General features: G+C 41.4%; 1 protein-coding gene across 2 annotated transcripts in view; it reads left to right on the top strand.

The window, feature by feature from the left end:
• gpc6a (glypican 6a) overlaps positions 1-15,119 on the top strand; it is a 381,886-nt gene extending 366,767 nt beyond the window's left edge. For both annotated transcript variants that reach the window (XM_060898439.1, XM_060898438.1), the window contains 3 exons: positions 2,214-2,344; positions 10,568-10,743; positions 13,867-15,119. In XM_060898439.1, the coding sequence (XP_060754422.1) occupies positions 2,214-2,344; positions 10,568-10,743; positions 13,867-14,096 (537 nt within the window). In that variant the 3' untranslated portion in view covers positions 14,097-15,119. The remainder of the gene's footprint in view (positions 1-2,213; positions 2,345-10,567; positions 10,744-13,866) is intronic.
• The last annotated feature ends 5,463 nt before the right edge of the window (positions 15,120-20,582 follow it).

The following is a 20,582-nucleotide window of genomic DNA, read 5'->3' as shown; positions in this document are numbered from 1 at the left end:
TATCAAGGGTTGAAAGAGCAGCTGGAACGGATGTGGAAGGTCGAGGGCTGCGTGGTCCCCGTGGTAGTGGGGGCACTTGGGGCAGTAACCCCCAAACTGGGAGAGTGGCTCCAGCAAATCCCAGGAACAACATCTGAAGCCTCAGTCCAGAAGAGCGCAGTACTAGGAACATCGAAGATACTGCGCAGAACCCTCAAACTCCCAGGCCTCTGGTAGAGGACCCGAGCTTGAGGATGACATGGATACCACCCCCCCGCCGGGGGTGAGAAGGAGATTTTTTTTTTATATAAAACCCTTTCAAAATCATCCACGTGGGAAAAACAAAGCATTAGCACTCAACTGAATCTGGATGTGAAAGGAGCAAAAATCTGTCATGACTGATAGATTTGCTGATACAAACACTGACCCACTGAACAAGCAAGGAGCCAATTTCACTCATGACCAAAAGAGCCACTGATTCATGGTTTCTGTCACTGATCCACTGAACGTAAGAGGGATGAATTTATGTCAAGATCAAAAGATTTGCTAATCAAAACACTGACCCAAATGAGAGAAGAGCAAATGATGGTCATGACTGAAAGATTCACTGATTCAAACCCTGACCTTATGAAAAACAAAGCAGGAAATCTTTTGGTCATGACTGAATAATTCACTGATTCAAACACTGACCTACTGAATGCAAAAGGAACTAATCACAGTGATGACCAAAGAATTCACTGATTCAAAAACTCATCTCATCTCATTATCTCTAGCCGCTTTATCCTGTTCTACAGGGTCGCAGGCAAGCTGGAGCCTATCCCAGCTGACTACGGGCGAAAGGCAGGGTACACCCTGGACAAGTCGCCAGGTCATCACAGGGCTGACACATAGACACAGACAACCATTCACACTCACATTCACACCTACGGTCAATTTAGAGTCACCAGTTAACCTAACCTGCATGTCTTTGGACTGTGGGGGAAACCGGAGCACCCGGAGGGAACCCACGCGGACACGGGGAGAACATGCAAACTCCGCACAGAAAGGCCCTCGCCGGCCACGGGGCCCGAACCCGGACCTTCTTGCTGTGAGGCGACAGCGCTAACCACTACACCACCGTGCTGCCCCTGATTCAAAAACTGATCCAATAAATGCAAGCAAAGCGAATCTTGGTCATGACCAAAAGAATCACTGATCCAAACACTGATCCTGTGAATGCAAGTGAACTGAATATTGGTCATGACCGAAACACTCACTGATTCATATTTGACCCCACTGAATAAGTAAGGAGTGATTCTGGAGTGATGTAAGGAGTGAATCTGACTCAAACATAAATCTAATGATCTCAGTCAGTCCACTGAATTTGACAGAAGTGACTCTTGGTCATGAATGAAATATTCACTGATTCAAACACTGATTCACTGAAAGTGAGTGGAGTGAATCTTTGTCATGATTGAAAGATAAGCTAATTTAACACTGACCCGCTGAACAAAAGATGGTCATGACCGAAAGAGCCAGTGATTCAAACCCTGACCTGAAGGAAAACAAATTAGCAAATCTTTTGGTCATGACTGAATGATTCATTGATTCAAACAGTAACCCACTGAACATGTCAGGAGTGAATCTTAGGTATAGCCAAAGGATTTGCAGACTTTAGCCTGCTGAGTGCATAAAGAACACGTCTCAGTCATGACAGAAAGATTCACTGATTCAGATATTGACTCACTGAATGCGAGAGGAGTGAATCTCAGTCACCTGACTCTCAGTCACTGGACTCATTGAACACTAGTGATGCAAACGTTGGTTGTTACTGAAAGATTTGTGAATTCAAACTCTGATTTGCTGATTGTGAAAGGAACGAATCTCAGTGATAAGTGAAAGGATTCACGTCTGACTCGTTTCTAAAGAAAAAAAGATGATTATTATTGATAATTGTATATTAAGGTGCTGATACTGGAGTCAGTCTTAGTCCACCGAGTTGACTCAAACTGATTCATTCACATTAGTGAGTCATCCAATAAGAAAGAATTGTTCATGAATGAAACATCAGTCACTAGAGAAAAGAATATCAGGTCTAGTGTAACCTGCTAGTTAAGAGGCTAAGTGCAGTTAGCATAGACCCCAGACAGGAATTCTAGCATTGAGGAATCATACATGTCCTAAAAATGTGAATCATCTGTCTGTCTGAATGCCTGACTGTTGCTCTACCTGTCTGTCTGCTCCTCCATCTGTAGGTGATTGAGATTAAGGAGAAATTGAAGAAGGCCAAAAAGTTCTGGACATCACTTCCTGATGTGATCTGTTCGAAAGAGAATGTGATCGAACCAAACAGTGACCAGTGCTGGAACAGTCACGCTAAAGGAAGGCAAGATACATTTACACACACACACACGCGCACACACACGTCGTGAAGGGCTTGTCGACTTTAAACTATGAAAAGAAAAGGAAAAAAGGTCCTGTTTCTTGTCTGTGTGATGGATTTGCCAAGGGGAAGGGTGTAGGGTGTAGGGCGCAAAGTTCATTTTCAATTGGAATGGTATTTGGGTCACCTTGGTCCCTTCAGAATCACTGAGAGGCGAATCGTGTTCTCAATGTGAACTGTCGAGTGTGTTTACTGTCAGGTTGGGGCTATGTCCCAAACCACCTCAGGATTGTTCAAAATAGGTTCATATAACACCAGATCATACGGTCTTATTGTTACCATAGAGGATATACATCTGTACGTAGTAGTCGTGTGGTGGTTTAGGACAGAGCCACAGGCGGTGGCTGATTATCATTATTAAATTAAGAATATAACTCTGCTGTATAACTCCAATATAACTCCGAATATATAAGCTAACTCCATTTACTAAATAGTAAGTAGATCTTAGAACACTGTTACTAGGCAATAGGGGAAAACATTTTATATTTAGCTAGCTATCATGTAGTGAAGTCTTTTATTTTGACTGATTAAAAGGTGACAGAACTACCAAAGATCAACATGTCCCTCAGATGTGTTGGTAGATGAATAAGAAAAAATATTGACCATTAAATTTAAACCATAATTACACTCAGCGTTATTTGCTAACTCTTTACCCGGTTACATCTCATCTCATCTCATTATCTCTAGCCGCTTTATCCTTCTACAGGGTCGCAGGCAAGCTGGAGCCTATCCCAGCTGACTACGGGCGAAAGGCGGGGTACACCCTGGACAAGTCGCCAGGTCATCACAGGGCTGACACATAGACACAGACAACCATTCACACTCACATTCACACCTACGGTCAATTTAGAGTCACCAGTTAACCTAACCTGTATGTCTTTGGACTGTGGGGGAAACTGGAGCACCCGGAGGAAACCCACGCGGACACGGGGAGAACATGCAAACTCCGCACAGAAAGGCCCTCGCCGGCCCCGGGGCTCGAACCCAGGACCTTCTTGCTGTGAGGCGACAGCGCTAACCACTACGCCACCGTGCTGCCCACCCGGTTACATAATAATGAAAAAACATCAGTGTTGCATCAAGACTCATAAGTCAAGGAGAAACATTTGACCCCAAGAGTGGCCCATTCATGTGGAATCTTCTAGTAAACTATAGCTGAACGGAACATGACCTTGCATTGTTATGAATGTTTCGCTAATTCGGTTACTATAAAATACAATGTGCGTGCTGTACGCTGAGGCATTAGCTGGCTCGTCATAGCAGCAGTTGGATCAATTTATCGAGCTAACACAGAACAGTTGTTTTTTTAAAAGACAAGGTAGTGAGAAATGAGACAGAACCATCTGGAATATCAACATTTACCACAGATATGTTGATAAATTGATAGAAAACACGTAAGTATGGCTAATTTTACACTATAATTATGCTTCCTTTATCAAAAAGAAGTATACTTCAAGTTCATTTTATTAAGTATACTTAAGTAAAGTTACAGTATATTTCCTTAAGTATACTTTTGTGTACCAAGTATACTGATATCAATGTACTTACAGTATACTTGTAAGTAAACTAATCTAATACTTCTTGGGACTACTTTTAGTTTATAAACAGTATACTTTAAGAGAAGTAAACTCTGAGTATACAACTCATATTTTTTATTTTGTACTGCAAGTATACCACAAGTAAACTTATATACTAATAGTTTACTAGTTCTATACTTGTAGTCCACTCTTTCGTTTACAAAAGCATACTTCATAGTATACCGGAAATATACTCTGAGTTTACTTGTTTTATACTTCTAGTCTACTTTTTAGTTTACTAAAGTATACTTTGTAGTATACTGGAAATATACTATTGGTTTACTCGTTACACACTTCTCCACTTTTTAGTTTATAAAAGTATCCTTTATAGCATATTGGAAATATACTATTAGTTACTGGTTATATACAGTCAAGCCAGAAAATCTGCACACCCCTTTCACCTTCTCCACATTTTATTACATTACAGACTTATTCTACAATAGATTAAGTTCAGTTTTTGTCACAAAATTCTACACAAAATAGCCCATAATGACAAAGTGAAAGCAGGTTTTTAGACATTTGTGATAATTTATTAGAAATCAAAATGTAAAATATCATATGTACACAAGTGTGCACACCCTTTGATATGACACCCAAAAGTGAACTGAGGTGCATTTTGTTTCCACTGATACTGCTGAAGATGTTTCTACAACTTAATTGGAGTCCACCTGTGGTAAATTCAATTGATTGGACAGGATTGGGGATTCCCAACACCTGCCTATATTAGGTCCCACAGTTGACAGTGCATGCCAGCGCAAACTCCAAGCGATGGAGTCAAAGGAAGTATCTGCAGACCTCAGAAACAGGATTGTGTCAAGGCATAGATCTGGAGAAGGGTACAGAAAAATTGCTGCAGCTTTACAAGTCCCAAAGAGCACAGTGGCCACCATCATTCATAAATGGAAGAAGTTTGGAACCACCAAGAATCTTCATAGACCTGGCCGCCCGGCCAAACTGAGCGATCCAGGAAGACGGGCCTTGGCCAGGGAGGTGAGCAGGAACCCAAGGGCCACTCTGACAGAGTTCCAGCATATCCTTGTGGAGATGGGAGAACCTTTCAGAAGATCAACCATCCAGGCAGCACGCCACAAATCAAGCCTTTATGGTAGAGTGGCCAGACGGAAGCCACTCCTTAGTAAAAGGCACATGACAGCCCACTTGGAGTTTGCCAAAAGGCACCTAGAGGACTCTCAAACCATGAGAAACAAGATTCTCTGGTATGATGAAACCAAAATTGAACTTTCTGGCCTGAATACCAAGTGTCACGTCTGGAGGAAACCAGGCACCGCTCATCACTTGGCTAATGCTGTCTCTACAGTGAAGCATGGTGGTGGCAGCATCATGATGTGGGGATGTTTTTCAGCAGCGGGAACGGGGTGACTAGTCCTGATAGAGGGAAAGATGAATGCAGCTAAGTACACCGAGATCCTTGAAGAAAACCTGCTCCAGAGCGCTCTGAACCTCAGACTGAGGTGAAGGTTTACCTTCCAACATGACAATGACCCGAAGCACGCAGCCAAGAGAACAAAGGAGTGGCTTTGGAGAAAGACAAATGTCTTAAAACCTGCTTTCACTTTGTCATTATGGGCTATTTTGTGTAGAATTTTGTGACAAAAAATGAACTCAATCTATTGTAGAATAAGTCTGTAACATAATAAAACATGGAGAAGGTGAAAGGGGTGTGCAGACTTTCTGGCTTGACTGTACATCTAGTCCACTTTTTGGTTTTGAAGTATATTGCAATTACCCTTCTACGGTAGGTATACTATTAGTTTTCTAGCCCTAACCCTTACCTCATGCACTCTACCAGTACACAACTTAAGTGTTTTGTACCTTAAGTTACAATGAAGTTATAAACGTAAGAATTCACAAAATAACAACAGATACTCAGGATTAAGAACATATTCATTTTCTTTCAAAATCAAAATTTAAAGCAACATTGTATTAAATGCCAAAGTATAAAAACATGGCAATGACAACTGAAATTGACATGCAAGCTCTAAAGAAAAAGAAAGAAAAAAATAATAATTATCTCACTTAGGAGAAGTTAAAAAAAACCTTGTATTGAACCACAGACATACCTAAGAATCAACAATGCTGAAGCACAGCTACAGGGCAAATCCATCCATTATCTCTAGCCGCTTTATCCTGTCCTACAGGGTCGCAGGCAAGCTGGAGCCTATCCCAGCTGACTATGGGCAAGAGGTGGGGTACACCCTGGACAAGTCACCAGGTCATCGCAGGGCTGACACATAGACATCTATTCGCACTCACACCTCCGGTCAATTTTAGAGCCACCAATTAGCCTAACCTGCATGCCTTTGGGGGAAACTGGAGCACCCGGAGGAAACCCACGCAGACACGGGGAGAACATGCAAACTCCACACAGAAAGGCCCTCGCCGGCCGCTGGGATCAAACCCAGGACCTTCTTGCTGTGAGGCGACAGCGCTAACCACTACACCACTGTACCGCTCAGTACGCTTAAACATAAGGCACAAATATGTTAATACTTTATTACACTTTTGTTAAGTATATCTTGATCAAAAGTTTAAGTATAAGCTTAATATACTTAGACTTTTCTATATACTTTTAAGTATAAGCCAGGTATACTTATGTATAACTTTATTAAGTATATCTCTCATCTCATCTCATTATCTCTAGCCGCTTTATCCTGTTCTACAGGGTCGCAGGCGAGCTGGAGCCTATCCCAGCTGACTACGGGCGAAAGGCGGGGTACACCCTGGACAAGTCGCCAGGTCATCACAGGGCTGACACATAGACACAGACAACCATTCACACTCACATTCACACCTACGGTCAATTTAGAGTCACCAGTTAACCTAACCTGCATGTCTTTGGACTGTGGGGGAAACCGGAGCACCCGGAGGAAACCCACGCGGACACGGGGAGAACATGCAAACTCCACACAGAAAGGCCCTCGCCGGCCCCGGGGCTCGAACCCGGACCTTCTTGCTGTGAGGCGACAGCGCTAACCACTACACCACCGTGCCGCCCCTAAGTATATCTCTGATAAGTAAATAAAAAATAAACTGAAAGCATACTCTCTTATTTTTTAGTTTAAAAGAAGTATACTAGAAACACACTTGAATAAACTTTTTTGTAAGGGTTAGCATGGCCTGCTAGTACAACTAGCCATAATCCAGCTCCCCTGCTTAGTGTTATGCAGTGTCCCAGTTTATTTCTCTAAATCTGTCCTTGATACTGTTTCTAAGGCTCTCTTTATCTCTTCATCGCTTTCAATCCAATTCAAAAAAACATTATTGGCACAGCGATCAAAAACAATATTCCTGAAGTATGGAATCAAGCACTTGATCTAAAGTGCTTATTTATCTTTCTCAGTTAAATTCATAAAATATAAAATTGTGGAAAAAGTAATGGTGCCCCTTCTCAATTCAATCCCTGAATGATTTTTACTTTTATTTTCAAAACTCAATAAAAAAGAAAAATCTGTTTAAAGATGATCAACTGTTCGTAATGAACCGGATCGAATTCTCTCTCTCTCTCTCTCTCTCCAGATGATAGTTACTGATATAACTAGCGAGTACAATCCTGAGAAAGTTTAAATGACTGACTAAATGCTATAACGATATGAAGTGGTGCATTTGATTGTCTCTCAGTTCAATTCAAAGCTTTATTGATACTGTTACTGCAAACAACACTGCAGTTTTATGGTTGTAATAAAGAAGTAGAAAAACAGCTGTTTCCAGATCGTTAGCATTTTTCCTTTTTTTTTCTGAAAATAGATTCTGTTTATTCAACTCAATTCAAATTCCATAAAACTTTATTGACATTGCTATTGAGAACAGGATTGCCAGAGTGGACCAAGTAAGGGTTTGCTTAAGGATTTAATTGTTTTTAATTTAATTTAATTGCCCCCCTCTCTCACACTCTTTCTCTCCTTCTGTCTTTCCGTTTCACTGCCAGCCTGTCTTCCTGTGATCCATCTTTCCATCAGTCAGCCATCTTGGCATCTCTCCATTTGCTCTCTCATCACCAGATGGAGCAAATAGAAATCAAACTGTTTCATCTGTCGCTCTCTCTCTCACAATAGGAACGAACACTGAGCCAAATGGCAGTGTACACACGTGTCAACATGCCTGTGTGTGATTAAAGTGCGCGTGTGTTTGAATAGGGGGTGTTTTAGAGATTCTTAAGAATGAGGATGAGGAGATGCGAGGCAGGCATTCTCCATGTCTGACATGACATTGAATACGTTGACATAATGTGTGTTTGATTCTTTTCATCGGCTGTGTCTCAAATCCAAACCTAAATGCATCGAAATAGTGCACTACTTCTGGACCATACTAGCAAAGGACATTAGCAAGCGAAGTACTTGTTTAGCATCCTGAATTAAGCATTCCTAATTAGTAACGTGTGTGGCTGTGTCCGAAACTGCTGTATTATTTTGACTTACTGATGATGTGATTTGGGATCCAAGTCAATGTTTATACAGTCAAGCCAGAAAGTCTGCACACCCCTTTCGCCTTCTCCACATTTTATTACATTACAGACTTATTCTACAAGAGATTGAGTTCAGTTTTTGTCACAAAATTCTACACAAAATAGCCCATAATGACAAAGTGAAAGCAGGTTTTTAGACATTTGTGATAATTTATTAGAAATCAAAATGTAAAATATCATATGTACACAAGTGTGCACACCCTTTGATATGACACCCAAAAGTGAACTGAGGTGCATTTTGTTTCCACTGATACTGCTTGAGATATTTCTACAACTTAATTGGAGTCCACCTGTGGTAAATTCAATTGATTGGACAGGATTAGGGATTGCCAACACCTGCCTATATTAGGTCCCACAGTTGACAGTGCATGTCAGAGCAAACTCCAAGCCATGGGGGCAAAGGAATTATCTGCAGACCTCAGAAATAGTATTGTGTTAAGGCATAGATCTGGAGAAGGGTACAGAAAAATTGCTGCAGCTTTACAGGTCCCAAAGGGCACAGTGGCCACCATCATTCATAAATGGAAGAAATTTGGAACCACCAAGAATCTTCATAGACTGTCCGTCCGGCCAAACTGAGTGATCCAGGAAGGCAGGCCTTGGCCAGGGAGGTGAGCAGGAACCCAAGGGTCACTCTGACAGAGCTCCAGCATATCCTTGTGGAGATGGGAGAACCTTTCAGAAGATCAACCATCCAGGCAGCACGCCACAAATCAGGCCTTTATGGTAGAGTGGCCAGACGGAAGCCACTCCTTAGTAAAAGGCACATGACAGCCCACTTGGAGTTTGCCAAAAGGCACCTAGAGGACTCTCAAACCATGAGAAACAAGATTCTCTGGTCTGATGAAACCAAAATTGAACTTTCTGGCCTGAATACCAAGTGTCATGTCTGGAGGAAACCAGGCACCGCTCATCGCCTGGCTAATGCTATCTCTACAGTGAAGCATGGCAGTGGCAGCATCATGATGTGGGGATGTTTTTCAGCAGAGGGAATGGGGTGACTAGTCCTGATAGAGGGAAAGATGAATGCAGCTAAGCACACCGAGATCCTTGAAGAAAACCTGCTCCAGAGCACTCTGGACCTCAGACTGGGGCGAAGGTTTACCTTCCAACATGACAGCAACCCAAAGCACACAGCCAAGAGAACAAAGGAGTGGCTTCAGAGAAAGTCTGTGAATGTCCTTGAGTGGCCCAGCCAGAGCCCAGACCTAGGAGCTGAAAATGGCTGTGTACCGATGCTCCCCATCCAACCTGATGGAGCTTGCAAGGATATGCCAAGAGGAATGAGCAAAAATGTTCAGAAACAAGTGTGCCAAGCTCGTAGCTTCTTTCCCAAGATGCCTTGAAGCTGTAATTGCTGCCAAAGGTGCATCAACCAAGTCTTAGGCTAAGGGTGTGTACAGATATGTATCCCCTAAATAACCTATTTTTGTCAGTAAAATTGCATATTTTCTAAAAACCTGCTTTCACTTTGTCATTATGGGCTATTTTGTGACAAAAAATGAACTCAGTTTATTGTAGAATAAATCTACAATGTAATAAAACGTGGAGAAGGTGAAAGGGGTGTGCAGACTTTCCGGCTTGACTGTAAATGTCTCGCTTTTATCTCTCCTTTTGTTCACTACTACTACTACTCTGACTACACTAAACCCCTTCTGTGGTTACAACAACAGCAGTGGGCTGCTGTCTGTGGTCCCATCTTCAACCACCACATTAACGGTATACTAAGTAAGACGGCTTTTGGTGCAAGTGGCATTCGCTAGCTAAGTGTGAAGCCATTAACAGCTATTCACTGTCTCTGGATACTTTTCAAACTGCAAAATACAACACCGAAGGGATTACCCGGTTATGGATTAACTGTTTACGGGTACTTAGGGGTGTTTAGGAAGTAGGCATTAAGGGATAGGTATTCATTTTTAGGGATTTTAGGTTAAATATTTGTAGGTTAAGTGTTTAAAGGCTAAGTGAAGTTGTTTCCTTGCATGTGCAGCTGTTTCTGTGGTATTTAGGGGTTGAATAAAGTCATTTCTGCAGTGTTTAGAGGTTAAGTACACTTGTTTTGTTGGTGTTTAAGGGTTAATTAAATAATTTTCCTGTCATGTGCAGGTATTTTCCAGAGGTTGTGAAAGATGGCCTGACCAACCAGCTGAGTAATCCAGAGGTAGAGATCGACATCACCCGGCCAGACACCTTCATCCGGCAGCAGATCATGGCTCTGAGAGTGATGACCAACAAACTGCGCAGTGCTTACAACGGCAACGACATCTCCTTCCAGGACTCCAGTAATATATGTTCATTTTTACTCTTCAGCATCGCAAAGATAGCATACGTACGCTAGCGTACTTACTATAAGGCGGATTCGTGTTTGAGCCTGTTGAAGAGAAATTCATTGCATGTTAGCCTTTGCTTATAGCAGATACACTCACCAGCCACTTTATTAGGAACACCCATCCACCTGTTGTTTTACGCAGTTCTCTGATCAGCTAATCCCTTGAAAATCCTGCAGATACAAATCAAGAGCTTTCATTAATGTTCACTTCAAACATCAGAATGGGAAACACTGTGATCTCTAAGTGTGACTTTCTTTCACTGTGGCATGGTTGGTTTGATTATTTCAGAAACTGCTGATCTCCTGGGGTTTTCACACACAACAGTCTTTCGAGTTTACACAGAATGGTGCGAAAAACAAAAAACATAGTGTGAGTGACAGTTCTGTGGGTAGAAACAAATGCCTTGTTGATAAGAGAGGTCATAGGAAAATAGCCAGATTGGTTTGAGCTGCCAGGAAGGATATAGTAAGTCATGTAATCACTCTTTACAACCGTGGTGAGCAGAAAAGTATCTCAGCATGCAACAGCAGAACAGAAGAGCGCACTGGGTTCCACTCATGCAGCCAAAAACAGGAATCTTAGAATCAAGAACAAGCTCCTATTAAAGTGGCCGGTGAGTGTCTATTACAACCCCAATTCCAAAAAAGTTGGGACAAAGTACAAATTGTAAATAAAAACGGAATGCAATGATGTGGAAGTTTCAAAATTCCATATTTTATTCAGAATAGAACATAGATGACATATCAAATGTTTAAACTGAGAAAATGTATCATTTAAAGAGAAAAATTAGGTGATTTTAAATTTCATGACAACAACACATCTCAAAAAAGTTGGGACAAGGCCATGTTTACCACTGTGAGACATCCCCTTTTCTCTTTACAACAGTCTGTAAACGTCTGGGGACTGAGGAGACAAGTTGCTCAAGTTTAGGGATAGGAATGTTAACCCATTCGTGTCTAATGTAGGATTCTAGTTGCTCAACTGTCTTAGGTCTTTTTTGTCGTATCTTCCGTTTTATGATGCGCCAAATGTTTTCTATGGGTGAAAGATCTGGACTGCAGGCTGGCCAGTTCAGTACCCGGACCCTTCTTCTACGCAGCCATGATGCTGTAATTGATGCAGTATATGGTTTGGCATTGTCATGTTGGAAAATGCAAGGTCTTCCCTGAAAGAGACGTCGTCTGGATGGGAGCATATGTTGCTCTAGAACCTGGATATACCTTTCAGCATTGATGGTGTCTTTCCAGATGTGTAAGCTGCCCATGCCACACACACTAATGCAACCCCATACCATCAGAGATGCAGGCTTCTGAACTGAGTGCTGATAACAACTTGGGTCGTCCTTCTCCTCTTTAGTCCGAATGACACGGCATCCCTGATTTCCATAAAGAACTTCAAATTTTGATTCATCTGACCACAGAACAGTTTTCCACTTTGCCACAGTCCATTTTAAATGAGCCTTGGCCCAGAGAAGACGTCTGCGCTTCTGGATCATGTTTAGATACGGCTTCTTCTTTGAACTATAGAGTTTTAGCTGGCAACGGCGGATGGCACGGTGAATTGTGTTCACAGATAATGTTCTCTGGAAATATTCCTGAGCCCATTTTGTGATTTCCAATACAGAAGCATGCCTGTATGTGATGCAGTGCCGTCTAAGGGCCCGAAGATCACGGGCACCCAGTATGGTTTTCCGGCCTTGACCCTTACGCACAGAGATTCTTCCAGATTCTCTGAATCTTTTGATGATATTATGCACTGTAGATGATGATATGGTCAAACTCTTTGCAATTTTACACTGTCGAACTCCTTTCTGATATTGCTCCACTATTTGTCGGCGCAGAATTAGGGGGATTGGTGATCCTCTTCCCATCTTTACTTCTGAGAGCCGCTGCCACTCCAAGATGCTCTTTTTATACCCAGTCATGTTAATGACCTATTGCCAATTGGCCTAATGAGTTGCAATTTGGTCCTCCAGCTGTTCCTTTTTTGTACCTTTAACTTTTCCAGCCTCTTATTGCCCCTGTCCCAACTTTTTTGAGATGTGTTGCTGTCATGAAATTTCAAATGAGCCAATATTTGGCATGAAATTTCAAAATGTCTCACTTTCGACATCTGATATGTTGTCTATGTTCTATTGTGAATACAATATCAGTTTTTGAGATTTGTAAATTATTGCATTCTGTTTTTATTTACAATTTGTACTTTGTCCCAACTTTTTTGGAATCGGGGTTGTACAATGCTAGTTCTGTTTAGTTCTTCGGATTTAACACAGGGGATTTGGAGTTCTGATTTAATTTGAGGAAACACACACACTCACAAGTCAGGTGATGAATGAGGTCATTTCAGAAGGACTGTTAGCTAACAGTTCACTAATTGTTAAAGCAGCAACAAGTAAACAAGTCAAGGATTGCTATAAGTAGCACTTCCTCCTCCATTTTGTTGGATGGATTTTCTCGGAAGCTGCTGGAATTTTCTTTGTATCTGGTATCCTTTCATGCTCAAACGAGCTGACATTTTCACCAGGCAAATTTTATTCACGTTCAGTCCAACCACTAATTTAGACTTGCAAAGGCAGTTTTGCTACTTCGACGTGAGCTTAATTGCAATGTCAGTGGGGGATTCTGGGTAAAAAATCCTCTGATCTTGACTCGATCTAAAGACCCAGAATGTGTTTTCTCTGTACTTGTGTGGGCGGAGAGGGAAAAGCATAAAATACTCCTGCACTTTAATCAGCAGTTCTGTGAACCGGACAGAAGATAAAGTGGTTTCTGGCTAGGGATTTCCTTAATCTGAAGGCGGTTTTATTCTCGTTCTCTTTCTCTCACTCCAAAAAATAAAAAAAAGAATAAAATTAAATTAATTTAACCTTTACAGGCCTACAAATGTGTGCAAAAAAAAAAAAAGGCCAAATTTTCACTTTCGGCTTTCAACCAAAATTTTCCAGTGCATTCTTCTTATTATTATTTTCTTCTTTTTTCCATTTGGTTTTTTTGTTTATTTTTTTTTTACCCAGAATGTTGACATCTTCAGCGCTGCCTTCTTGTTAACCCCAGTTTTGATCTTTTTTTTTTTCAGGTGATGAGGTCAGTGGCTCTGGCAGCGGAAGCGGCTACACCACTGAGTTCGAGTTCACAGGCACAGAGGCACCAGCAGTGGGGGCGGGGCGTCAAGACCAGGCCACACCTCTACGACCTGCATCTGATAAAGCCACGCCTCTTAGACCGCCTACTGACAAGGCGCCGCCTCTTATCACCTCACCGATCACTTTAATGACGGTCACGTTGCTTCAGTTCTGGTGGAGATAATGGCTGGAAGGGGAGTGGACACCTTGTGATGCTCCTTAGCTCCTCCCAGACTTTTAGCTCCACCCTCACGGGGCTTTAGGATGGAAGGCATGAGGATTGACACCCAAAGGATAGATACATACAGTGAGCAAGAAAGAGCGAGAAAGAAGGCAAAATTTCTGCATCCTGCTTGTTTCCAAAGAGCAGCTTCATCCTCAAATGACACCTTTTTCTCTCGTTCCTTCAAAAAAAAGACGGAGGAATGCTGCAGCACGTTCCTCAGATCCCTTTCAGTGAAGTACCAGGATAAAAAAATATATATATATATATATATATATATATATATATGAAGAGGAATCTATTTTTGTTTGTGATTTTTATATCCACTGCGCAAGAAGAGAACCTCAAAAAAGAGAGAGATCTATATAAGATGCAGAGTCATCTCTTCCAAACCCATCACAAAGGAACAGGGACATGAGCAGGAGGAGGGATAAAAAGATTTAAAAACTAAAAAAAAACTATAAATCATATTTGCTTCTGTGCCACTGTGAATGCATGACATCATATCTCGCATCTGTCATTTCTTTCTTTCTTTCTTTCTTTCTTTCTTTCTTTTTGGTAATGCATAAAAAAAAATAGTCCAGCTTCTTTTGGTCCATTAATGTTTTCAATAAGATAAAGAGAAATAATCACTTTGTATCACTCTTTCCATGAAGAGCACCTCATATCAACATTGTAACGCTCATTAGCATTAAAAAAATCTTTACAGCTAATGTCAGTATTTGCTAACTCGTCTATTTCTATATTAGTCTAATTGCTCATATCGGACTCACTGTAAACACGATAATGAATCATAAATTGCCAAACTGGCACAAGAACAATACCAAGTGGATGAACTAACATTACACTCACAAAAAGGCAGAGCACTGGTAAGGGAAAAATAAACTTATACTCTAGAAGGACAAGCTACCATAAACCATAAAGGCGCTCATAAACAAGAAACAATTAGAGTTCAATGGCTAGAATTTGTGACTTTGAAAGTCTGTGAACCCTTTAGAATTTTCTATATTTCTGCATAAATATGACCTAAAACATCATCAGATTTTCACACAAGTCCCAAAAGTAGATAAAGAGAACCCAGGTAAACAAATGAGACAAAAATATTATACTTGGTCATTTATTTATTGAGGAAAAGGATCCATCCATCCATCCATTATTCGTAACAGCTTATCCTGTTCTACAGGGTCGCAGGCAAGTTGGAGCCTATCTCAGCTGACTATGGGCGAGAGGCAGGGTACACCCTGGACAAGTCGTCAGGTTATCACAGGGGTGACACACAGAGACAAACAACCATTCACGCCTACGGTCAATTTAGAACCACCAATTAGCCTAACCTACATGTCTTTGGACTGTGGGGGAAACCGGAGCACCTGGAGGAAACCCATGCAGACAAGGGGAGAACATGCAAACTCCGCACAGAAAGGCCCTCACCGGCTGCTAGGCTCAAACCCAGGACCTTCTTGTTGTGAGGCGACAGTGCTAACCACTATACCAGCGTGCTGCCCAGGAAAAGGATCCAATATTACATATACTATGTGAGTGGCAAACGCATGTCCTAAAAGTAGATAAAGAGAACCCAGTTAAACAAATGAGACAAAAATATTATACTTGAACATTTATTTATTGAGGAAAATGATCCAATATTGCATATCTGTGAGTGGCAAAAGTATGTGAATCTTTGCTTTCAGTATCTGGTGTGACCCCCTTGTGCAGCAATAACTGCAACTAAACATTTCCGGTAACTGTTGATCAGTCCTGCACACCGGCTTGGAGGAATTTTAGCCCATTCCTCCGTACAGAACAGCTTCAACTCTGGGATGTTGGTGGGTTTCCTCATATGAACTGCTCGCTTCAGGTCCTTCCACAATGTTTTGATTGGATTAAGGTCAGGACTTTGACTTGGCCATTCCAAAACATTAACTTTATTCTTCTTTAACCATTCTTTGGTCGAACAACTTGAGTGCTTAGAGTCGTTGTCTTGCTGCATGACCCACCTTCTCTTGAGATTCAGTTCATGGACAGATGTCCTGACATTTTCCTTTAGAATTTGCTGGTATAATTCAGAATTCATTGTTCCATCAATGATGGCAAGCCGTCCTGGCCCAGATGCAGCAAAATAAGCCCAAACCATAATACTACCACCACCATGTTTCACAAATGGGATAAGGTTCTTATGCTGGAATGCAGTGTTTTCCTTTCTCCAAACATAATGCTTCTCATTTAAACCAAAAAGTTCTATTTTGGTCTCATCCGTCCACAAAACATTTTTCCAATAGCCTTCTGGCTTGTCCACATGATCTTTAGCAAACTGCAGATGAGCAGCAATGTTCTTTTTGGAGACCAGTGGCTTTCTCCTTGCAACCCTGCCATGCACACCATTGTTGTTCAGTGTTCTCCTGATGGTGGACTCATGAACATTAACATTAGCCAATGTGAGATTCTAAGATTGCTTAGAAGTTACCCTGGGGTCCTTTGTGACCTTGCCGACTATTATACGCTTTACTCTTGTACACAATCTGTCTGACTGTGGATCGGTGGAGTCCAAACTCTTTAGAGATGGTTTTGTAACCTTTTCCAGCCTGATGAGCATCAACAACACTTTTTCTGAGGTCCTCAGAAATCTCCTTTGTTCGTGCCATGATACACTTCCACAAACATGTGTTGTGAAGATCAGACTTTGATAGATCCCTGTTCTTGAAATAAAACAGGGTGCCCACTCACACCTGATTGTCATCCCATTGATTGAAAACACCTGACTCTAATTTCACCTTCAAATTAACTGCTAATCCTAGAGGTTCACATACTTTTTGCTACTCACAGATATGTAATATTGGATCATTTTCCTCAATAAATAAATGACCAAGTATAATATTTTTGTCTCATTTGTTTAACTGGGTTCTCTTTATCTACTTTTAGGACTTGTGTGAAAATCTGATGATGTTTTAGGCCATATTTATGCAGAAATTTAGAAAATTCGAAAGGGTTCACAAACTTTCAAGCACCACTGTACATCACCAAATCAGCCATGCATGTTCTAAAAAAGTAAACAACAATCCACAAGCAAATTAACAAACACTCTGAAATGGAAACCATAAAAACCAACAAATTTACAAGCTGAAAAAATGGGTAAACTACTGATAAAAAAAACCACCAAATTGGCAATTATTTGCCAACTATCAAAAGGACAAACTCATCTCATCTCATTATCTGTAGCCGCTTTATCCTTCTACAGGGTCGCAGGCAAGCTGGAGCCTATCCCAGCTGACTACGGGCGAAAGGCGGGGTACACCCTGGACAAGTCGCCAGGTCATCACAGGGCTGACACATATGCCGCTTTTCCACTACCAACGCGGCTGAGCCGTGCCGTGCTGAGTCGAGCTGAGCGGGGCTGTTGGAATTGCATTTCGACTACAACCGCGCTGAACCGTGCTGGCTGGAAGTGGGTGGACACGTTGGGTGGAGTTAGCGAAAGTGGGTGGACGTCAGGTGATGTCGTTAAGCAGCGCAAACAGTGACATCAGTGATCTTTTAAGCGGTAGTCTCACGACCCGAATAGTAAACAATAAACATGGAGGACATGGAGTCGTTAGTGTTGCTGGTCTTGGTGCTGTGGCTTGTTGTCACCGACAACGCCAACAGATACTGGCAAGAGCGTATAGATGAGGCGAGGCGCATAAGGCTTCAGAAATTCTCGTAATTCGTAATTCTCCTTCTTCCGGGTTTGCGGTGTTTACAGATCCCAGCGTGCTCGCGGGGCGTGTGTGGGCATGTGAGGACACTCCTCCTCACCAATCAGTGCACAGGGGAGTGTCTGCTCACGCCCCCAGCCTCACTCAGCTCGCTTTGGCTCGCTTCAGCCCCACTCCAAAACCGTGTGAGTTTTAGGGGCTAAGCAGGGCTGAAGCGAGCTGAGTCGTGCTGTTTTTTGGTAGTCGAAACGCGAGCCGTGTCGGGCTGAAGTGAGCTGAAAAAGTGTAGTGGAAAAGGGCCATTAGACACAGACAACCATTCACACTCACATTCACACCTACGGTCAATTTAGAGTCACCAGTTAACCTAACCTGCATGTCTTTGGACTGTGGGGGAAACCGGAGCACCCGGAGGAAACCCACGCGGACACGGGGAGAACATGCAAACTCCGCACAGAAAGGCCCTCGCCGGCCACGGAGCTCGAACCCAGGACCTTCTTGCTGTGAGGCGACAGCGCTAACCACTACACCACCGTGCTGCCCAGAGATGATGATAAAATACAAAAAAAGTCCAAATGTAACCTACAATAAAAATACACAAACAAGTCCCAACAGTTTCCCAACAACAAATTAGAAATTTTGAAGGAAAGGACAAACTCACACACACACACACACACACACACCTTAAACAGTCAAACTGCCTTAAATACTAGAATAAACGGACAAACGTTCATTAAAACGATGAGAAATTGGTACATTCGCGACAAAACGGAAATACGTTAGCAAATGAGCATAAAAAGAAAACACAAAAACCTCGACGAGTTCTCAGTAAGAACGTGGAATGCAAAATAACAAACAAAAAAACAAAGTACTCGAATGAAAATATGAACACCTGCAAAATTAAACACACACATGAGTATGCTATCATAAAACAGCCCACCTACACCAGCAAATTGGAAAACTGCCCTAAAAAAAATTAAAATAAAGTTAACAAAGAAAGATCTTGAACAAATGGGCAAACTAATAAAAATGAAAATATGTACGTATGGAAAAACTCCCATAAAAATAGTAACAAAAGGGCAAACAAATGTCTCCGTCTTATTAGTTTACGAATACTGACTTAAGCCGTTCAGGTTTAACACTTGTATACAAAATTTTAACAAGATTTTTCTTTTTTGAAACAAATTAAATGTCACTATGAGAAAGTCAAGGAGAAAGTCAATCACATACTTTACTAGGTCACCTCATTTTCGACTCTGTGTGTGTGTATTCCCTTGTGTACATGTGGCCTTCTGGCACTTTCCATTTGGGACTCAGATTGCCACTGGTCAGTGTGTGTGTGTTCGTGTTCTCAGCATTTTTCCTACATTGAGTCCGCAAAAAAGAAAACTTTGTGTTTGCACAAAATTTGACCTTACAGCAAAAACCACCACACACACACACACACACACACACACATACATACACATCTCCACAACTGCAACTTAATCACATTCTTTAAAAAAAAAAAGAGAAAGAGAGAGAGAGAGAGACGGGAATAAATGTAAAACCTGTGCTGCATTCATGAATATGCAAATATGCAGAATTAGCATATCCATGAATTTCATCACAATCTTTCTCCTAATTTTTTCGCCTTATCACTTGGTGATTGTTAAAAATACACTTTTAAAGCTTGTGAATGTTATGAATGTTCATTTTAAACATATCTTTCTCACACAACTGTAACATACAGACTCAAAAATGACATAGATCTGATTTAATGTGAACGTTTTGACTGAAATCTAAAAGCTTGGCTCAGAATTCAACTTTAAAGCGTTTTTATTTAGCTTTAACGCAAACCGTGTGTGTTTTCCATCCACATGCTGAAATTCGAGAAGCCTGATACTGAGTCTAGATTCCTTGTTGCAGTTCTGAAACCCACTGTATGATTCTGTTCTTGCCGAAAATCATCTACAATCATTGATGTGTGGCATATTGTCTTCCCAGCTGTTGTGTACCAGTCCTTCATGTGATTCGAGGATCCTCATTGTGGTTCTAGAACTGGCAGAATCCCCCAACTCCGAATTGCTTTTAGTGTCATCCTTGAAGCCTTTGTGCTTTTTCTAAATCCTCCAGAATTCTGCAGACTTTCATTTAATGTTGTTCTTTGAACCATCAGTCCAGTTATAGAACCTTTATTACGATGATAAAATTCTAGATTTTTTTTCCTATATGGATTTTATAATCCTCAGAATCCTGTAAATTGTTGTCAGTTTTAAACCCATCTGCATGGGTTCTAGAGTCAGTGCAGGATACTTACACTACCGTTCAAAAGTTTGGGGTCACTTTGAAATGTCCTTATTTTTGAAAGAAAAGCACTGTTCTTTTCAATGAAGATCACTTAAACTAATCAGAAATCCACTCTATACATTGCTAATGTGGTAAATGACTATTCTAGCTGCAAATGTCTGGTTTTTGGTGCAATATCTCCATAGGTGTATAGAGGCCCATTTCCAGCAACTCTCACTCCAGTGTTCTAATGGTACAATGTGTTTGCTCATTGCCTCAGAAGGCTAATGGATGATTAGAAAACCCTTGTACAATCATGTTAGCACAGCTGAAAACAGTTTAGCTCTTTAGAGAAGCTATAAAACTGACCTTCCTTTGAGCAGATTGAGTTTCTGGAGCATCACATTTGTGGGGTCGATTAAATGCTCAGAATGGCCAGAAAAATGTCTCGACTATATTTTCTATTCATTTTACAACTTATGGTGGTAAA

This window comes from Neoarius graeffei, chromosome 18 (genome assembly GCF_027579695.1).
Source record: "Neoarius graeffei isolate fNeoGra1 chromosome 18, fNeoGra1.pri, whole genome shotgun sequence".
Classification (NCBI taxonomy): domain Eukaryota; kingdom Metazoa; phylum Chordata; class Actinopteri; order Siluriformes; family Ariidae; genus Neoarius; species Neoarius graeffei.
The sequence above is the reverse complement of the archived record's forward strand: the minus strand, read 5'-3'. Positions and strand labels throughout refer to the sequence as shown.